Source organism: Naegleria fowleri (genome assembly GCF_008403515.1).
Source record: "Naegleria fowleri strain ATCC 30894 chromosome Unknown tig72, whole genome shotgun sequence".
NCBI lineage: Eukaryota > Heterolobosea > Eutetramitea > Acrasida > Naegleriidae > Naegleria > Naegleria fowleri.
This window is the reverse complement of record NW_025408004.1, coordinates 75,435-94,772: the sequence shown is the minus strand read 5'-3', so window position 1 is coordinate 94,772 and position 19,338 is coordinate 75,435. Positions and strand designations below refer to the sequence as shown.

The 19,338-nt window shown below is 36.4% G+C and overlaps 10 protein-coding genes across 10 annotated transcripts; 3 read left to right on the top strand and 7 right to left on the bottom strand.

Annotated features, from left to right (window-relative positions):
• Positions 1 to 143: 143 nt before the first annotated feature.
• FDP41_009631 (uncharacterized protein) lies at positions 144 to 3,560 on the top strand (the record flags this gene model as incomplete). The annotated part of the gene is made up of 1 exon (XM_044713610.1): positions 144 to 3,560. One exon carries the CDS (start codon positions 144 to 146, stop codon positions 3,558 to 3,560), a length of 3,417 nt encoding a protein of 1,138 aa, XP_044556650.1.
• Positions 3,561 to 3,689: 129 nt separating this feature from the next.
• On the top strand, positions 3,690 to 5,587 carry FDP41_009630 (uncharacterized protein; the record flags this gene model as incomplete). The annotated part of the gene is made up of 4 exons (XM_044713609.1): positions 3,690 to 3,738; positions 3,849 to 4,009; positions 4,200 to 4,504; positions 4,585 to 5,587. The coding sequence occupies 4 exons, from the start codon at positions 3,690 to 3,692 to the stop codon at positions 5,585 to 5,587; spliced, it is 1,518 nt and encodes a 505-aa protein (XP_044556649.1).
• Positions 5,588 to 5,816: 229 nt separating this feature from the next.
• Positions 5,817 to 6,848, bottom strand: FDP41_009629 (uncharacterized protein; the record flags this gene model as incomplete). The annotated part of the gene is made up of 5 exons (XM_044713607.1): positions 5,817 to 6,024; positions 6,100 to 6,194; positions 6,248 to 6,270; positions 6,376 to 6,557; positions 6,634 to 6,848. 5 exons carry the CDS (start codon positions 6,846 to 6,848, stop codon positions 5,817 to 5,819), a joined length of 723 nt encoding a protein of 240 aa, XP_044556648.1.
• Positions 6,849 to 7,134: 286 nt separating this feature from the next.
• On the bottom strand, positions 7,135 to 8,088 carry FDP41_009628 (uncharacterized protein; the record flags this gene model as incomplete). The annotated part of the gene is made up of 1 exon (XM_044713606.1): positions 7,135 to 8,088. One exon carries the CDS (start codon positions 8,086 to 8,088, stop codon positions 7,135 to 7,137), a length of 954 nt encoding a protein of 317 aa, XP_044556647.1.
• Positions 8,089 to 8,578: 490 nt separating this feature from the next.
• On the bottom strand, positions 8,579 to 9,155 carry FDP41_009627 (uncharacterized protein; the record flags this gene model as incomplete). Its single annotated transcript, XM_044713605.1, has 2 exons — positions 8,579 to 9,003; positions 9,068 to 9,155. The coding sequence occupies 2 exons, from the start codon at positions 9,153 to 9,155 to the stop codon at positions 8,579 to 8,581; spliced, it is 513 nt and encodes a 170-aa protein (XP_044556646.1).
• A 186-nt stretch (positions 9,156 to 9,341) lies between these two features.
• On the top strand, positions 9,342 to 9,872 carry FDP41_009626 (uncharacterized protein; the record flags this gene model as incomplete). Its single annotated transcript, XM_044713604.1, has 1 exon — positions 9,342 to 9,872. The coding sequence occupies one exon, from the start codon at positions 9,342 to 9,344 to the stop codon at positions 9,870 to 9,872; it is 531 nt and encodes a 176-aa protein (XP_044556645.1).
• Positions 9,873 to 11,887: 2,015 nt separating this feature from the next.
• On the bottom strand, positions 11,888 to 13,825 carry FDP41_009625 (uncharacterized protein; the record flags this gene model as incomplete). Its single annotated transcript, XM_044713603.1, has 1 exon — positions 11,888 to 13,825. The coding sequence occupies one exon, from the start codon at positions 13,823 to 13,825 to the stop codon at positions 11,888 to 11,890; it is 1,938 nt and encodes a 645-aa protein (XP_044556644.1).
• Positions 13,826 to 13,970: 145 nt separating this feature from the next.
• Positions 13,971 to 16,925, bottom strand: FDP41_009624 (uncharacterized protein; the record flags this gene model as incomplete). Its single annotated transcript, XM_044713602.1, has 5 exons — positions 13,971 to 14,542; positions 14,598 to 14,778; positions 14,840 to 15,225; positions 15,276 to 16,369; positions 16,438 to 16,925. 5 exons carry the CDS (start codon positions 16,923 to 16,925, stop codon positions 13,971 to 13,973), a joined length of 2,721 nt encoding a protein of 906 aa, XP_044556643.1.
• Positions 16,926 to 18,333: 1,408 nt separating this feature from the next.
• On the bottom strand, positions 18,334 to 18,831 carry FDP41_009623 (uncharacterized protein; the record flags this gene model as incomplete). Its single annotated transcript, XM_044713601.1, has 1 exon — positions 18,334 to 18,831. One exon carries the CDS (start codon positions 18,829 to 18,831, stop codon positions 18,334 to 18,336), a length of 498 nt encoding a protein of 165 aa, XP_044556642.1.
• A 38-nt stretch (positions 18,832 to 18,869) lies between these two features.
• FDP41_009622 (uncharacterized protein) lies at positions 18,870 to 19,298 on the bottom strand (the record flags this gene model as incomplete). Its single annotated transcript, XM_044713600.1, has 1 exon — positions 18,870 to 19,298. The coding sequence occupies one exon, from the start codon at positions 19,296 to 19,298 to the stop codon at positions 18,870 to 18,872; it is 429 nt and encodes a 142-aa protein (XP_044556641.1).
• Between the last annotated feature and the right edge of the window lie 40 nt (positions 19,299 to 19,338).

Sequence of the window (19,338 nt, the reverse complement as noted above, 5' to 3'; positions counted from 1 at the left end):
AATTTTAAAACTCTCACAACATAACATGTTCATTTTGAACAACGCAGAAACCTCGACAGACGAGTCTGTCCCTCTAATTATATCGAGTGGTTCATCTCCCAAAATGCATGTCCAACTCAACTCCAAAGTTCAACACTAAAAAAATGAAACAAAAGCAAACATCAAAGGCTCACTCAGTGCCGAATTCGACAACTCTACCTTCTCCTCAAAAGAGTGCTAAGACTTCTTCTGGGAATGTTCAAAAAAGTCCAGGAAAAGTTCAGAGTAAAAAGAGTGGGTCATCATTAGGTCAAAACAAGACACAAGAGTCCACTTTGGTAAAGCCAATGAAGGAATCATCAGCCACTACTATGGTGTCTTCACCGATTCAGGAAGGGACAACCATCAACAAAGAAGAGAAACATGTACCCGATGTAAAAGAATATGCGGATGATGCACAAGATCCCATGGAAAGATCACAAGAAATTGAAGCGCTACAGTCGATTTATTGGGAAGAGTTCAAGTTATTAACATCGGATCAATTTGAAATTACAATTCGTGGAAAGTTAGACTTGACTTTTCCTTCTCCAGACACCATTTCTCAAGGACATTTCTCGGTATCGGAAATTCCATTTAAAGCGTCACATATTGGTTTGATGCTAAAACTTACTCAAGTACATGGCTACCCATCAAAAACTATTCCCAATATTGAATTATTCCCTTTATATAAGATTGATAGTATTTTAGATTTATTGAACAAATCTTCACAAGTCTATGCACAAGTCAATCTCAAAAAAGTATTGCTTGACGAAGAGCTTTCTGCTCTAAAGAAAATTCTTCAAGAAAAAGCAGAAGGAATGATAGGATCTGTTATGGCATATGCTCTTATTCAAGAAATTGACGAGTACTTAGAAAAACACAATATTGACGCAAAAGAAGCAGAGGAAGAGTTCTTGCGTGTCCAAGAAGAGAGGAAAATTGTCAAGAGTTCTGTCATTTTGCGTGTAACCAGAGATAGCGAGATTGAAAAGGAAGAAAACAAAACTTCGGTAAAAATTGATGCAAAATATGGAAAGGAAGTTGAGACTCAGGATGTTGAAAAGTTAGCTCAAATTCAAAAGAGAAAGTTCAATAGCAAATCGAATGTTAGTTTGGAAAACATACAATTTTTCGGTCTCGTTGAAGGGAGAATTACGGTCAACCATTTTGTCAACCAAGCTTCAGAGTATTCACAAATTCTTCCACATGAGAGTTATTGGTTAAATCGATACGGTCATGCATCTGCAGCACAAGATAGCTCTTTTTTTATGGCCTTTGGAGGTATTTTTAATGGTTCTTTTAGCAGAGATTTAGTTTATAGCAAAGACGACAAAGCTTTCTTGCGACTCAACAATCCTGCAGTGTTTGCAAGAATATTTCATACTTTTAACTACATGCCATCTTTGTCTTCGTATATTCTCATTGGTGGACTTGGAGAACTAGGTGAAGTTTACAATGATTGTTGGATTTATTATACAATTACATCAGGTTGGATTAATGCAAAACCTCTTCCTTACAAATGTCATATGCACACCACTAGTGTTTCTGGGAACAAAGTAGCATTATTTGGTGGATTTGATGGAGAAAATTATATTGGAACTTTAAGCGTAGGAATTTTTGATGACCCTTTTTACAACAGCATAGATAATCGTTGGAGCGTCATGAAATATCCTCATGGACCCTCTCCCAGAGCTGGATGCTCGTCTTTTATTTATGGTGATGTAGTATATATATACGGAGGAAAAGATGGTTCTACTTATTTCAATGAAATGTATACCTTCGATTTGAATATGAAATATTGGGTCAATGTTATCCAATTTGGTACCTGTCCTTCTGTTGCATTTGCAGGCAATTTTTGTACAGGAAACAATTCCAATTCCATGCTTCTTTATGGAGGATATAATGGAACAGAATGGAACAAACGATTGTATGAGTTTTCATTAAGTACTAATACTTGGTCACTTCACGTCAATAATCTCATAGATCATAGAATTGCATTTTGTAGTGTTCATGAAGTTTCTAAGGGAAAGTTAGGCATTTCTGGCGGGCTAGACAACAAAATGAAACTAAAGGGAATGAAACGTTTGGAACAAGCAATGATACAAAAAGAAATGCCAAGCCAAAATGACAGTCTACGATATTTGTCCAGTGTCACAAAATATACCATGTCAAAGTCCAACGTGGGAGAGGCATATTTTAATTGGATTACTTCACAAAAGGAAAGAGACTCTGATCTAGTCATTAGATATTTTTCAAAAGATGAAAATGGTTATCTTGAAGAACAACATATATATTGTAATCGTTTGATTCTGCAAGCCAATCCAACGTTTTGCAGAATCTTGTCAGTTCAAGCAATTCGAGACAATCAAACATTTGAACATGTGGACAAAGAGAAAACGAATGCACCTATAATTTATCCTAAAATGTATTTAGACATTCAAACACACACAGGATTCGAGGAAATTCCATTCAACATTTTGTTGGCATGCATCCAATTTTTGTATTCCAACGCATTTGAGAGTAGACTAGTGACCACGGAAAAGGATGCGCTCGATCTCTATGATTATGCCAACAAATTTAAGCTCAAGCTTTTGTGCGAGCTTCTTTGTAATTGCCCAACCTCTACCTCCTTCGAGAGTACTATTATTACAGACCTTGAAAAACTTTTGCCATCATTCCTTAAATGTTATCCAGTCTCTGTTGAGGAACAAGAATTTCTTAACACAAGAGAAGACTTTGAAATGTATAACAGTGGTGAAGATAATAAGCTTGGAGATATTGGTATTGTCAGAATTGTCGCTCCAGATTTGTATTCAAAAATTACAGTGGAGAGAGCAAGATATATTAACGCAATTAATGCTGCACAAGAAGAACCCCTTGAAGAACCTCCTCATGAAGACACTATGTTAACTCCAGAAGATCTTCTATCCGAAGAAGCCATTGATGAAGAACTTTTAACCACTCTCGATGAATATGGAGCTCACAGTGACTGGATTCATGACAAGAAAATTCAAAGTCATGGAAATGAGCAAATTGAATGGAAATGTGTTTTTGCTCACAAAGGAATTTTAACGAATCGATCGGACTTCTTTTCAAGCATGTTTGACATGAATTTTGTGGAAAATAGAAATAATGAGATTAGAATTAATGATACTTCCATTCAAACCATTGAATCCATCATTTATTGGATGTATACAGGAAAGTTTCCAAACGTGCAATCTGAAAATGCTATTGAATTATTTGTGGCATCCTGTCAATTCAACTTGGCTCCTCTCAAAGATTGGTCGAGACTGTTTATTCAAAAGTATATTGACTTTGATAATGTTACCACAATTATAGAAATGGCAGAAGTTCTTGGAGACGTCGATTTGAAAGCTTCATGTGTCTGTTTTATGGCGAATCGATTTGATATCATTTCCAAAGATCCCGGTTTTGCTCAATTACCATTCCACTTGCAATTAGAAGTTAAGTCTCTCAACAACAAGATTAAGATTAAATCCAAAAAGAAGAGATCTCAACCTCCAAGCAAACCTTTGCGATAATGTTCACGCCTATTGTCATGCATTGCCAATAAAGAAGGTTCTAAATTGGGTTCGACAGAGAGATGGAACTCTTTCGGTTCTCTTTCATCCCCAATGCACTCGAGAGATTTTCGAATTTTACAAAAAAAAATGCAAAAAACCATTTCCAAACATTCCGTCAAGTCCATCTTGGCAAAGAGTAAGTAGCAGTAACAAGCTTCCTTTCTTGTACTCAAAGAGCCTCCTTTCATTTCCAATTTATGAAACCCGAATCAATAAACTGCTGATGGTTATGTATGATATCTTTAGTTGCTTCCAATCAACAACAACGTAATTTCAAGTTGGATCTGACCGAGGTCAAAAAGCCTACTCATCTCCTTCCTGATGAGTATGATGGTATCAAATTGGTTACTCCGGAAAGACCTGGACCAAAGACTAAGGAACTCTTGGAAAGAATGAACAAGATTCAGGTACGTGATATGATGTATGGATACAAGATTATTGAGAATCCTTTTCACGTTTTCAAATTATTTGTTGAATATTTTTAATATTATAATTATTTACAATAATAATATTTAAATGATAACAACAATACTTGTATTGAATAATTCTCTTGTGATGCGTGCCATACATTCACAACATATGATTATATTAAATTAGGACATGAGAGCAGCTCACTTTGTAGCCAATTTCGAAAAGAGCAAGGGTAACTTTATTGTCGATGCCGATGATAACATCATTTTGGACACATTCACTCAAATTTCTTCAATTCCTCTTGGTTACAATCATCCATACTTGATTGAACAGTTCCACAAGGATCCAAGATATGCCACAAGCTTCTTGAATAGACCAAGTTTGGGTATTAATCCTCCTCACAATTATATTGATATTTTGGAAGAATCATTTGTAAGAATTATGCCAAAGGGTATGACTGATGTTGTGACTTTGAGTAGCGGAGCTGAAGCGTAAGTAGTCGTCATTGTGTGTTGTTCTATCAATATTTACAATGATGTGTCATGTCTACTCATGCTTTGTGAATCAATAGTAATGAAAATGCATACAAGGTTGCATTCTGTAGATACATGCAAATCAAGAGAGGAGGTAAATCTGCCTCAAAGGAAGAAATGGATTCTTGTGTTTTGAACCAAAAGCCTGGAACACCAAACTTGTCAATTTTGTCATTTAAGAATTCATTCCACGGAAGAACACTTGGTGCTCTTACTGCTACACACAGCAAGGCCATCCATAAAGTTGACTTCCCTTCATTCAATTGGCCTGTTTGCGATTTCCCACAATTAAAGTATCCATTGGAGCAATACGAAGCTGAAAACAAGAAGGAAATGGACAGAGTTTTGGAGCAAGTCGAAAAGACTATCAAACTTTCACATTCACCAAACTCACCATGGGGTGAAGTTGCTGGTTTGGTTGTTGAACCAATTCAATCTGAGGGTGGTGACAAGCATGCAATGCCATACTTCTTCAGAGAATTGAGAAGAATCACCAAGGAAAATAATGTTGCATTTATTTGTGATGAAGTTCAAACTGGTGGTGGTGCTACTGGTAAATTCTGGGCTCATCAATATTGGGATTTGGGTGAGAATGGACCTGATATTGTTTGTTTCTCAAAGAAATTGCAAGCTGCTGGTATTTTCCATCGTCCAGAATTTAAGATTGATCTTCCATACAGAATTTTCAACACATGGCTTGGAGATTACACTCGTGCTTTGCAATTGGGTGCAATTATAGATGTTATTGAACGTGACCATCTCTTGGATTTGGTCAATGAAACTGGAGCTTACATGATGAAACACTTGACTGAATTGTCAAAGAGATATCCAGGAAAGATTGACAATGTGAGAGGAGCTGGTACTTTTATTGCCTTCGAGTCGAATAAGCTACCTGAGTTGATGAAGCAAATGCTGCATAGAGGTGTTGAAGTTGGTTCGTGTGGTACAAACACTATTCGTCTCAGACCAATGTTGACTTTCCATCAATGGCATGCCAATATCTTCCTTCAAAATTTGAATGAAACTTTGGAGAAGCTCTAAATAAATAATAATTTATTATGAACAGTGGTGTGGTGGTCTTTGTTCGTTTTCAGGTGATCTGAAATGCAATCCATCGCAAATATCATCTCCTTCAGAAACCATCATGGCCACATGTTAAGCCTTTGTGTTTCTCTACCTGGGCGCACCTCACAACCAGATTAACAATGGGTTCCTCATAGAAGGATGAATGTCAACATGGCTATTCAAATTTGATTATTATAGAGAGTCTCTATCCTTTCAATACTCTTTCAATTAAGGAATCAAACATTTTATCAACATTTGATCCGTCTTTTGCACTCACTTCAAAATAAGGCATATCATATTGTTGAGCAAACTCGAGGGCTTCTTTTTCTGAAACTACTCTCTCACGCGTTAAATCCGTCTTGTTTCCAACAAGAACACTAGTCACATTAGACTGTGAGAATTTTCTAACCTCTCTTTAAGATGATGAGAAAATGTTATTAAGGTAACCAACGTTATTCAATCATACACAGGAAGATTCCAATACCTACTTGATCCATTTTTGAACATTCATTAAAGCATTTTCAACGGTCAAATCAAAAACAATCACTACTGCAGGAATTCCCCTGTAGTACGAATTGGTAATCTATCACTCAAAAGTTAATGAATGATCAATCATTCTCAATAATAAATACCTACTGTTCGGTATCTCTCTTGTCCGGCTGGAAATGAATTTAAAAAAATACAAATATGAAATACATTATAAAATTATTATTGAAATACAACATGTTTTCATCAACAATGAAAAACAATTTTCACACACATACCAGTATCCCACAGTTGTACCTCAATGGTTTGCTCTCCTTTTTGTAAATTCTTTAATTTAAAATCCACTCCTACTGTTGAAGGTATTCCTTCATCGAAAATTCCATCTGCATACTTGAGTACAATCGATGATTTTCCAGAATTGGCTTCTCCAATAATTAAAATTTTAACAATTGCATGACCTCTAATGTCACACGTATCGAAATATTTCAAATTCCAAATTTTAAAACAAGTTTGACATCCCACTCTCAAACACTTACTTTTTGGGAGATTGTGAATTGTGTTCTGCTGTTGAAGTGGGAGAATGAAGTTTCGAATTGGTGGTCAACATGATTGGTGTCAAATTCTCTTTCTGATTTGACAACACAGGACTCGAGCTATTGCAACAAGCATCGGAAGTATTAGAATAAGTCATGGAATGGACTTTTTCTTGAGTGTTAGGATTCCTTTTTCTGGGAGGTAAGCAATTCCCCATTTTTGTATAATTCCGATTGAAGGAAGTTTGAATTGGATGATGATGAAAGGATGATGAGGCTATCGATGAATGATGACACTATTGCTTGACGCTGCTGATACTACTTGTATGTTGGTTACGAATCAATACGATAAAGAGTGAGGTAGGTACGAATCCGAAGTGTTGTTTTTAATTTTTTTGGAGGCTATTTCTGTTGATGACTGACGGAAATACAAATGTAGAAAGTCTGAAAAACAATCATTAAAAAACACAAAATAGTAATCGAGTAAGTCTTTCCAAAATTTGCTTAATTATACAAATTGATATCAGAAACAGGAGGCCCATAAAAGTATCTCCAGCTGTAAGGTGCTTTCCATTCAATGCTTTCCAAATGATCCAATGGTGTTGAGCCAACGTTCATTCTTTTGAGATATGGTAACAATATCTCCCCTGTGACGGCCTTACAAAGCGAGATGCCATGTAAAGAGTTTTCTCCTTCGTTGCAAATCATAAAAACAATCACACGATTCAACTTTCTCACAGTGTCATTGCCTTGTTTTTCCTTTGCAAGTGTTTCTTCGTTTTCAAGCAACTTGGCGTTCACAGCACTGAAAAATAATGGATAAGTTGCTTTATCAATTCTTGGAATAGTGGTCAGGAAAGAGGTCAATGGGAATTGAGAATCGTTTGCCAAATTTGCATCAAATGCTAATGATGCTAATCCAAACTCAATAGGAGACTCTTGAATGCGCTGAATAAATCGATCATCTTGTAGTCCAGCATTTGCTGAGCTGAGTAAAACCAGAGTTTGTAAATTCTTCAAAAAGTATTCTCCATCATCTGTATTTCCTTTCGAAAGCCACTCATTCAAATCTCTCACAAAAAGTGTTGGGTAAATAACAATGGACCGACAATGAATCAAAATAATATTTGGTCCAACCGATTGATCGTTTTGATAAAATTGTAAAGAATAAACCTCTAATGCAGAATGAAGCTTTCCGTGATGAGAAGATTCGGAAGGAGCAAAATAGGGATCATTACCAACACAACTCAACAGGAAGCCAGTCTCTAAATAACCCAGCTTTTTAATCTTTGAAAATGATTTTTCCGAAAAACTGGAAATTATGAAATCCATGGCTAATTGTCCCACATTACCAATACTCGGAATTGAAATCATACACATCTCGGCATTTTGGAGCAAGGTTTTGATCTCGCTCTCGCTTGAGGCTTCCGATTGGGAAACACAAGGAAAGAATTTCATTTTTTTAATTATAGTTTTCAAAATTCCACAAACTGTGTTGATTCTCGTCTATTGACGACTCAATTTGGTCTTCATCTTTGATGTGTGAGTGACCATTCATGAATGGTTGAAATTAGGTTTTAAAACTGAATGATCATCACAAGCACCAAAAGTATCCCAACCTTAACCTTGAGCCTCTTCTCAATTCAATAAATTCAAAACCAAAATATGGCAATTTTTTTAATCCTTACCAAATCACTCAACTAAGTGCTCACTCCAAGTTCCCAATCTACCTACTGTGTACGTATCTGCGAATCATTGAATCGAGACCTTTGGTTTGCTCGAAGTACTCACATAACATCTTTGATTGTTTGTTCTCCTCCAGCTCCTCTCAATACACGCTCGAGGCTTCATGACTCTCAAACATTTTGCTTTGTACTTTGAAATGTGAGACAAAATCGGAGACATAAATGGGATCGCTGTTTTGAATATATGATGTTTTATAATAAATTTATTGCTTGGTTTCTTCTTCTTGTTGTTCAGCAGTTTCCTCTTGTTCACCTGCAATATTGTAGTATCTCAATTCATAGGCTCTTTGATTTTGCTTTGAAACAACATGCAACCAATCTCTCAAGTTGTTCTTCTTGAGGTATTTCTTGGTGAGGTACTTCAAGTATCTCTTAGATGTCTTAACTTCAGTGAAAACATAAAGTCTGTTCAATTTCTTGTGGAATCTGACCTTTTCCTTCAAGTTACCGGCCTTTCCATCAACCTTGAACTTTTCTCTGAAGTATTTCTCGAAGTGGTCCAAATCCATGATACCATCTTGAACTGGAACACGGGCATCAATGTGGAACTTGTAGGTGATTTGTCTGGTCTTCTTTTCACCCTTGATTCTCTTTCCAACGACTGGAGTGGCTCCCTTTCTCACCATTTCTAAACAGATTAGAAGAAAGAACAAATATTAATAAGTCGAGTCAGCGAGCGAGATGAAACTAACCTGATATATTTTGGCTATTTTTTTTCAAACGAATTTTTTTAAAATTAAAGTCAACCAAAGAATAAAGTTTACAATGGAGCATGAACATAAAAGTGAGGATTTTAGAAAGAGACCTTCTCTCTTTGGTGTCGTGTTGTTTGCCATTTCGTTTGAAAAAAGAGTTTGGTCTTTTCCATTCATTGAATACATTTGAATATATATGTTCTCAATAACTGTCGGTGGCAGAACGTACAGTTTGTGTTGACAAAGACTCGCTTGAATACACCCAAAAAATATGTTCCGACTCTCTCGCTTCTTACTTGCTCCAGTAAAAGTCAAACAAACCACAGGATTGGTCGGATTCCCTGTCCAACCAAGATGGAGGGAGATGATCTTGAAACTTTGCGATGATGGATTGAAACTATTGGATCAACATAACATTCCAAAGGGAACCTTTTTCAGAACTTCAAATGAAAATAACTTTAAATACTTTCAACAAGTAGTAAAATCAACTGATGATTATCAAGTCGTTGAAGATACATTAAATAGAGGACAAGTAGAGGAAATTATTGTTTTATTGGAGGATCAACTTGATTTAATTCCAAAGATGGCCGAGTGGAGGGCATGGGAAGTTGATGCCGATGATGTTAAATATGAAAAAGAGGATGCTGAAACTCTTGAATATGATTGTGATATACCAAAGGATCACGTACCACCAAAGATGAAATTCCTCACATGGGATGGTATCTATCAAACAGAATATACGCCAGAAGAAGTGAAACAAATGTCAGAGGCTTCTGCCGCCAAACAACAACAGCAACAATAGAAGGTATCCGAATATATTTATTTCATTATTAGATACCACCAAGGCAAAGACTTAATATTATTATTGAATTGAAATTCTACTCCGACGGTACCACCATCCACACCACCACCACATTATTTTGGATTTTTAATATTTAATACAACCTTTCTTTTCCAACATGGGATGCTTTCATGTATTAAACATGTTTTTGTCATCTTCTCCCTAACGCTTTGTTCAAGACATAAAAAAATGGTGTTTGAGAAATACGACGAGTGGAGAAACCATCCAAAACTCAATCCGATTCCAACATTTCGAAATCCTAGAAACTGGGGCCGCTTGTGGCCAGGTGCAGGATGGGGCGTTGCAGCATTTGGTGTTTTTGTTATTCTTGAAAAAGTTGGAGTGATTCCATCATCGCATGGTCATCACGATCATCATGGTGATCATGGACACAAGAAAGATCATCACTAAATTATAATTTTCGTTATTTAATTCAACAGAATAGACGGAAATTCATTATTTCAATATTACCATTAAAATATTCAAATTGGATTTATTAATAGGAAGAGCTAGTAAATTATTATTATTAATCGATTCAATTCAGTCTCGCACAATCTTCCGAGATATGGATTACCAAATTTTTGTTATTCACTTGCAAGAATTTATTTCTAATTCAACCAACAGTAGAACGTTTCGTTCAAATCTCATCCATCATCACAATGTTTTGTGCAACCCTTCACAATAATTGTGCAATTCATCGCTCAAACATCACTGAAGGTATTGACCATTCGTTCCTTCCAACGCACTCCAATTAGGCCTAACATTCGAAAGCATTCTAAGATTACACCCTTCAACAATGCATTGCTGGTTGTAGAGGATCAAACTCTTCCTTTTCCCAGCTCTTCATCCTAAGAGTGTGTTCATGAGACATTTATCATTAAGATCAAACTGTCCACCTCTCTCATGTCAGGGATATGTGAAAAGGTAAAGATGTTCTGTGAATGCCATTCAATTCTTTCATCATCAAGTCTTCTTCTATATCATTACTGTTCGGACAGGTCTTTTTTGATGAAGAAGAGGGTTCTAACATTCTTCAAGTTCTAAAGCACTTTAAAATCCCTCCAAAAAACTGTTACGAAAACCATCATTCTCAAAAAAAAAAATGTGTCCTTCCAACACCACCACTTCTCTTCCTTTATATCCAAATCCGAACCTTCTCCTTCTGAATATGGAAGAGAGCTTGTAAATGCCTTTTTGAGGGCATTTCCTCAAGATGAACTCTGTTTTAAAACTGCTTTTCAGACTTGTCATAGAAAGTGCAGACCTACTTCCAGCAGATACTTTTATTACCTTTGCATTGCTGATGAAAAAAGTTTTGAAGATGAACACAAATTAAAGTCTCACTTGTTTCCAGAGTCATGGAAGCAGTTGAGAAACTGCTGGTTGGATAGTGTGATTGAAAAACAGTTGAAGATTCATAACCGAAAAGAACGAAATTCAAAATCCACTCTAAAGAAAGATAGTAATTATTATTTTCGCCTCTTTGAAGAACGTTTGGCATGGATACCAACTCTGTATAAGGAAACTCTTGGACTTGCTTTTAAGATGAACTCAAAGGTGGAAATATCTTGTGTGAACTGTGAATTCTATCCAACTTTTTTTCACGACATTTGGTTGTGATGGTTGTGCCCAACATTAAGAACAACATTCAAGCCATGCAACAAATGGTATATTCCTTGTGTTTATCATAAGAAACTAACTATGCTGACGGAGTGTTGATTATCCTCAGAAACTACATGTCATACTCTTGGAGTGTTGATGGATGAAGAGGACATTTTTGTGTTAACGTGTAATTGTGAACGAGCAATTGAATGATTGGAAGAAGAGTTTGTAGAGGAGTTGATGTCATGTTGAGCAAGTGTGGAATGGATCTCGAGTTTCGCGGTCAACCATTGCATCACTGCCACGGTTGGGTTCGTACGAGAAAACCATAAACATTTAAATCATCAACCTGACGTTTCACCGAATGTTTTAGTTTATGGAAAGGACATTCCAACCACAATTTTTACATCTATAAACTTGTCTTTACACTTGCTCAAAAGAAAACGAAACAACCACTCTCTCTTGTCCACATTGACCATTTTTGAGAAACGATCAACATTGACCCATCGTTCCTCCCAACAACGACAACAATCGATTGTTCCAATTGGACCTATCACTCGCAAGTATTCCAAAGGAAGGAATTCCATCAATAACTTGCATGCTAAATTCATCGTTTCGCAAAAATGCCGACATGCACGATCGCAAGGATGATTCGAATCATGGTCGTCGTCGTCCTTGTCCTCCTCTTTCTTTGAATCTTGTTGTGAAAGAAACTCCAATTCAAATCCTCTCAAAAAATTCATCAACATTTCTTCCTCTGCTGTGAATTGAACCATTCCTGAAAGGGAGACATGTGTTTCGTAAATGTTTTTTGCGTGGTTCAATAACTTGATGAAAATATTTCTCACAACATCCACCTCTGGTCTTATGGAATTCAATGGATTCCAACAATAATTCATTTCGTCATGTGTTTCTGATGATGATGGAACACTTGGATATCGAAATCGACAGAATTCCACTGCAATGGGAGGATCGATCTGTTTCATTTTCAAATATCGATCCAATGCAATGGTACAATCTGCCAATCCATTCAAAATATCGATAAATTTGTGAGTGTGATCGTCATTTGGATTTTCAATGACTGAAAGAGCCGAAATGGAACCTTTTTTACCTTTCATCATTCCACACTTTTCAAATAAGGTAGAACATTTCGTTCGAAGAGAACCAACATGATAGAAATCGTATAAAGAAAAAAAGGGTTCCATTCCATACCATACCAACAAGACATTTCGACCACAATGAAATGCCAAAAATTCACAAATGGACATTGCTATAAAAGGTAATGCATCATTCATGTCATGCAACGTTGATTTCGTCCATATTAAGGATGTGGAATTAGGAGTGTTGGATGGAATATCATTGTTGCGGTGATGAAGGTATGTTGAATTTTTGCATGTATGGCAATTACACAAATATACACTTCGATGGGATAATGAATTCGCGAAAAAAGTTTTAAATTTTTGACAATCGCTCGGAAAAAAAGTTTGCATGCAACACACAACGATCAATTCCTGATTTGGTGTGGAATCGAAAAAATTCTCATTTTCATGTTGAAAATTCTTTGAACCAATCTCACCATGTGAATCATCAGAAGCACGTGTAGTGGGTGGTGAATAAATTTTTGCTTGTTCACAAATTTTCATGACCAATGACGCGTGAGATAATTGTTTGGCTGTTGAAATGCAAGCATGTTGACCCACGTAGAAAGTACTAAATAAATCGATGGAAGAAATGCCAGTGAGGATGACCTTATTGGATCGAACTCGTGCGAAGGGGTTGTAACACGAATGAAACACTTCGATCGATGAATGACAAGTGACAGTTTTGATGTGACTCGGGTTGAGATCGGAAAATAAGGGATGCAAAAATAAATCGCTCAAATTTCCTGAGCTTAAGCCACCTGTCGAGAATGAATGACTTTCCATATCACGACAGCAAAAACTTTTGCCAATGAAATCCTCTTCATGACAAGCTGTCAATTTGAGAGTGTCGTGACATCTTTCCACATAAAGTAAATTGTTCTCTGTCAGAGAAGAGGAATGAAATCTACAATTCCGTAAATATAATAGTAATGGTTCTTTCTGTCTATTTTCAAACATTAAACTTTCAATGTGTGAACGGTTGTGATTGTAAAAAAAGAGAGGAATGAATTGTTGAGATTGAAACCAATTCGAGACACGACATGTCATGAATGGAAATCCTTGATCGTAGTCGTTGCGTGAAGTGAATACTTTGACAATTTCTTCGGAGATGAAAGGAAATTTGTTTGCTTCATGATGATGATGGTCCAGAACATTTGATGTCGACGACATGTTTCAAGTTCAGAATTCAATAAATTTTTTTTCTATGAATTTCAAATTATTTTTACTTTTAATTTAATAAAAAAAATTTCATGAAATGTGGTCAACAAGCATGGCAAGTTGATCAAATGAAGAAACATGAGTTTTATTCCTCTTTTTACTCATCTTCAAAAACGAATTCATCTTCTCCATCTTCCAAATCCAGTTTTCTCTTTTTGGGTGGTGCTTCTGTAGTGACATTGGTCGTTGTGGATTCTTCCTCCTCTGATTTTGCGTCATCTTCCATATCGTCACTTTCATTGTCGCTGTTGTTCTGATCTTCAGAGGTTATCATAGTTTTTCCTTCAGTGTCCAATGTAATCTTAATGAATGGAATTTTGATCGTTTCATTGTCAAGTACAGCCGAAAGAACAGGATCCTTTTCTTTGGCCACAGTAATGTCATTTTCTTCTGGCTTGTATGTTGTGAAGTTGGTATCAGAATCATATTTAAACAGCTCTTTCAACATTGAGGTGGAAAATTGAGATTTTGTGGACTTCTCATCGAGTGTGGATTTAGAAAGTCCCGTTTTTACAATTTGTCTTTGGAATATTTTCTCCTCAATTGTACCACAACCAATCAATCGGTAAATGAACACGTTTTTCTTTTGGCCATCTCTCCAAACACGAGCCATAGCTTGTTCATCATTACTTGGATTCCAGTCAGGATCTAACATGATTAAACGATTGGCTATAATTCCGGTGTAAATTCAATCGTCAAACAAGATCATGTCAGAGAAACATACCTCCTATCAAGTTCAATCCACATCCACCTGCCTTGGATGATAATAGAAAAATGAAGTCCTTCGATTTTGGAGAATTGAAGGCATTAACAATTTGCATTCTCTTGTCAGATGAAGTTGAGCCATCCAATCTAGACCAAGTGTATTCCCTGTGCTTGCATAACTTTTCAACTTCGTTTAAAATCTAATTTGGATTCGATCATGGTCTCATGTGAAGTAATGTTCAAATAGAAAGAAACACTTACACATTTAAAATTGGAAACAATGACAACCCTATCACCAGTCTCTTGGATTTCTTTTAGCAGGCAATCCAGAATGGTGAGTTTTGCAGAATATTCCTCCTTGTACTCAGAGCCACTTGGATTAAAATCTTTGGGAAAGAGCTTTTCAGATTGAGACCAAATATCATCAAAGAGCTGAGTGTTATCTTCATCCTCCTCCTCGTTTTCGTCTTTTTCTGGATAAATCATATTTGGATGAGTTAAAAGCTTTTTAAGACTAAGAATACAAGCAAGTGCGTTGTTGGAGTCCATTGTTCCATTGATGAATCCTCTCAGTGTTTTGGACAACACGAAATGTTTGTAAAGATTCTCTTGAAGCTCAGTCATGCCACAAAATATTACAATTTCCACTATATTTGCAAAGTAATCACGATAATGGTAATAATATGTTAAAACTTACTTTTTGGAGGTAAATGTTCTCTCAATAACATATTAGTTCTTCTCAACACGAATTGAGAAACCATCTTGTTCAACTCTTTAGACCGATTTTCACCAAGAATTTTGTCTTGTTTCTTTGCATTGGGTTCCTGACCTCTCTTGATTGGCTCTGTGAACAAATTTTTGAAAGATGTTGCATCTCCCAATAATCCAGGATTAATAAAATCGCAAATGGTAAAGAATTCATTCAAATCATTTTGAAGAGGGGTTCCACTCAGTACAATCCTTCTTGGCGTGTTGAGCTTTTTCAAGGTTTGGAAAATCTTAATGTTGGCATTCTTCAGTTTGTGGCCTTCATCACAAATTAACAGATCACATTGACACTCTTGCAACTCATCCACATAATTTGTGCAAAGATTGTACGAGATAATTAGTACTTGGTGAAATCCTGCCTTAAATATTTTTAAAGTTTCAGATGGTGATTGTTTTGCAGTCTTTGTGGTGACTGTGAGGACTTTGATCTTGTCTTCACCAATCCATTTATCGAACTCATATGTCCAATTTTTCACCAATGAGGAGTTGGTCACGACAATGGCCTTCTTAATCACTGGTTTACCATAAGGTCCTCTTCTCAAGAGTGTATAGATCAGTGCTATTGACTGCAATGTTTTACCTAAACCCATTTCGTCGGCCAACAACATTCCTCTGCCAGCAAAATCTTTCATACCCATTACGCATTCATACATAAATTTAACGCCTTCCACTTGGTGCGGTCTCAAGTTTTCTCCAATAAAACTATCAATATAGACATCAGAAATTTTTGTTCCTGATTTATCTTTCTCAGGATGACCCTCATTCAAAATATAAGTTCCTTCAGGTGCTTTAATAACCTCCACTTCATTATTGTTATATCCTAGACCTGCAGTCTTGGTCGTATTGTGAGGTTTGAATTTAGTTGTAGCAGTTTTTGATATCAAGGATGTTGATGTTTTGCTTGTCAAGTTTGAGTTGTATTGTAGAAAAATTCTTCCACTAACGTAGTCTTCCATTTTGATTTTGTTCATGAATTCACATAATTTTCCACCCAATACCATCTGGTCTCCTTCTCGAAAAGTTCTTTGATGTTCACAGATTTGATATGGCCATCTATAACCCATGAAAATTCATCATTTCATAAAACTTACTCAACTTTTGAAACAGGTTTGGCGATTAATTGTTTTCCATTTGAATCAAACAAAGTGTATCTCTTATTCTTAATGAGCAATATTCCATCATCAAAGGTTTTGTGTTTCTTATTAGTGTTCTTGGTATGCATGACTGTCCAAACCTCTCCTTCATCATCATCATTACTTGCAGAATTATTTATTTCCTCTATTGGCTTTGTTCGAGTGGGAGGAACAAACTTCTTCTTGATTGCATTGGAACCCGATGATGAGGAAGAAGGAGCGGATGACTTCACGGCTGAATTCGAACAAGAGTTCTGTTGATCCTGACTGCCATTGGAATTTTGCGAAGCAGCAGGATTGGAACCACTTGATGATGAAGTGGTTGTTGTTGTTTTTACGTTTTTGGAACTTGTTGAAGAGGCTTTATCGGTCGTATCAGCAGAAGAAGAAGAAGGCTTTACTGATGGTGGTGGATTCTTGAAGGGGGTAACGAATTTTCGTTTCATTTTTTTCTTCTAAATTTTAGAACTTTTCTTTGGTTGCCAATCGCAATCACTCGCTTCTCACAATTCCATGACAAGGGTTCTTTTGGAAGGCCTCCCAACTCTTTCTCCACACAATGCTCCAAATAAGACTCAGGAATGGACATGAACATGGATGGAGTCTCTCCCATTGAATTCTCTGCTTGCATCAAAGAAGGTGATTTACGAATAAGTGCCAATAGGAGAGATCCACTCATTGATGGTGATTTCACAGACTGAGCAAACAAGTGAAGAATATTGTCGCCATTTTCATTCACTCCAAGACGATCAAATTGTTCTTGACTCATTCTTTCAACAACACGTTGTAATAAAAATCCTCCATAAGAGTTGTTGCAATATTGGAATAATAATCCAAGAAGTGGAATGTGAAATGTGGAGGCTTCTTCATCGTTGTTCATGGTCGATGGTGCAGATTTGTGAAAGCATTTGACAGGCATCGTGAGAACGGTCATTAATAATTCTTCCTTTTTCAGTAAATAATAAGAGAGAATGGCGTCAAGAACTCGTGTTCGACGCTGTAAACAACAATGTACCATCAGAGAGTATAAATGATTTTTCAAGTTCTGGTATTTTCAATAATCTTCCTTCTTGATACTCATTACACAAATAAACAACCTATTGTGCAATACATTGTTCGTGCAAGGAATTAGAGCTCACATCGAACAAGTCTAAATCTTGACAAGGATATTTCAAATCCTTAATCAAGTAGGACATGAATAATCTCGTTTTTCAATGTCCACTTCACTCGATTGTTTTACAATTTCTCTCAACAACAACTCATAGGTTCTAAATTTGAATTCACGCATTTGAGTTTAGGAGATTTCGTCAATGAGTTTCATGGCGATTCGTGAGTCCAAACTCAACAACAGGTCAATGATATGGCTTGCCTCTTTTCATATTTTGATTGTGTACTCGATGATTGGGTAGTGGTTGTGGCAGTTGCAGTGGTGATATTAGTGGCAGATGCAAGATTCATTGGAGTCGAAAATCCTCCAAAAAAGCCAAAAGCAGCCTGTTCGTGACATGCATAACATGTGACTTTCTCGACGTTTGGAAGATTCAAAAGATGGTCCGTACTTCTTGGATTGATCAATTCTACTCTTTTCACGCTCTCATTTGAAAATGAAACAAAGCCTTTCGAGGTCCACACGACTGCATGATTCAATGCTTTCAAACAACGGTTCTTTTTTCTGAAGAAGAATTGGATTTTTCTCGATGAGGTGTAAATGGAGTATTGTGCAACTTGTCTCCAAAACTAAATCCTGCTTTGGGTTTCATTTCATAATGAGGATGCAAATACTAATACTAACAATCACCAACCACAAGAGATGGTGGTCGACTCTGCCCAAATGTCAAATGACAATGATGAGGATCACGAGATTGGACACAAAGAGAAACTACATGTGAATCCACCTTCTCTTTCGGTCTTACTCCATCTGCTGCTACTACCAAATGAAAAACCAGAGGGAACAGAACGATTCAAAGATGATGAGAACAATCTTGATGGAGTAGCAGAAGTAGTAGTAGTGTTTGTCGATTCTATTGTTGGTTCTTCTTCCACGGCAGCAACATCTTCAGACTTGGAATCTTGAGTGGTATCATTGGTGGTGTTTGTGAATGAAACAACAACAGAAGAAGAAGAATGACTTTCACTACTACCAAATGAGAAAATATTTTCAGACAGGTCATGATTCAATGACGAATAATTTCTGTTCTCCCATTTCGATGGAAATATGAACTGCAACAACATGTATGGGTTTGCATATCCATCAAACTCATTATTATTTAGAACCAAATGTTGCGTATCTTCATACAAGTAAATACTATCTGTGAAAAGTCGATGGTTATTTTCTTTGAATAATCGTTGCATTCTTAAAAACGTTGCAAAATAAGTTATCACTCTTCCATTCAATGAAAATAATGACAATTCTTTAGTTTGTAAAATTCTTCGAGATCATGATATTTGATGGTTCGAAGATAGTGGGCATAATAATTTTCATCATGTTCATTATTGAACAAAGACCATCGAGAATAAGTTGGAATAAACTCTAAAATGTCATATTTGGAATTATCATCGAGTCGTTGACGGATCAAGGAAAAGAGCATCTCTTCACGATCATCATTGACAAGTGATTCTTTTGCATGACGACGATCAGAGGTGATCCATTGTTTGACCAATGCAGAGACATTGGGATATTGAAGTTCAATTGAATCTCTTTCCGAAGAAGGAGGAGGAAGAGGACTTCCAATGGAACTTTGAAAAGAGTCATCATCATTCAATTCCTTGTCATCCTCCTCTTCATTCATCATCACGGAGAATGAAGCATGCTGTGTCATGTTCCATTGATGCTTCAAAATAAGAAGCGAGATCCAGATC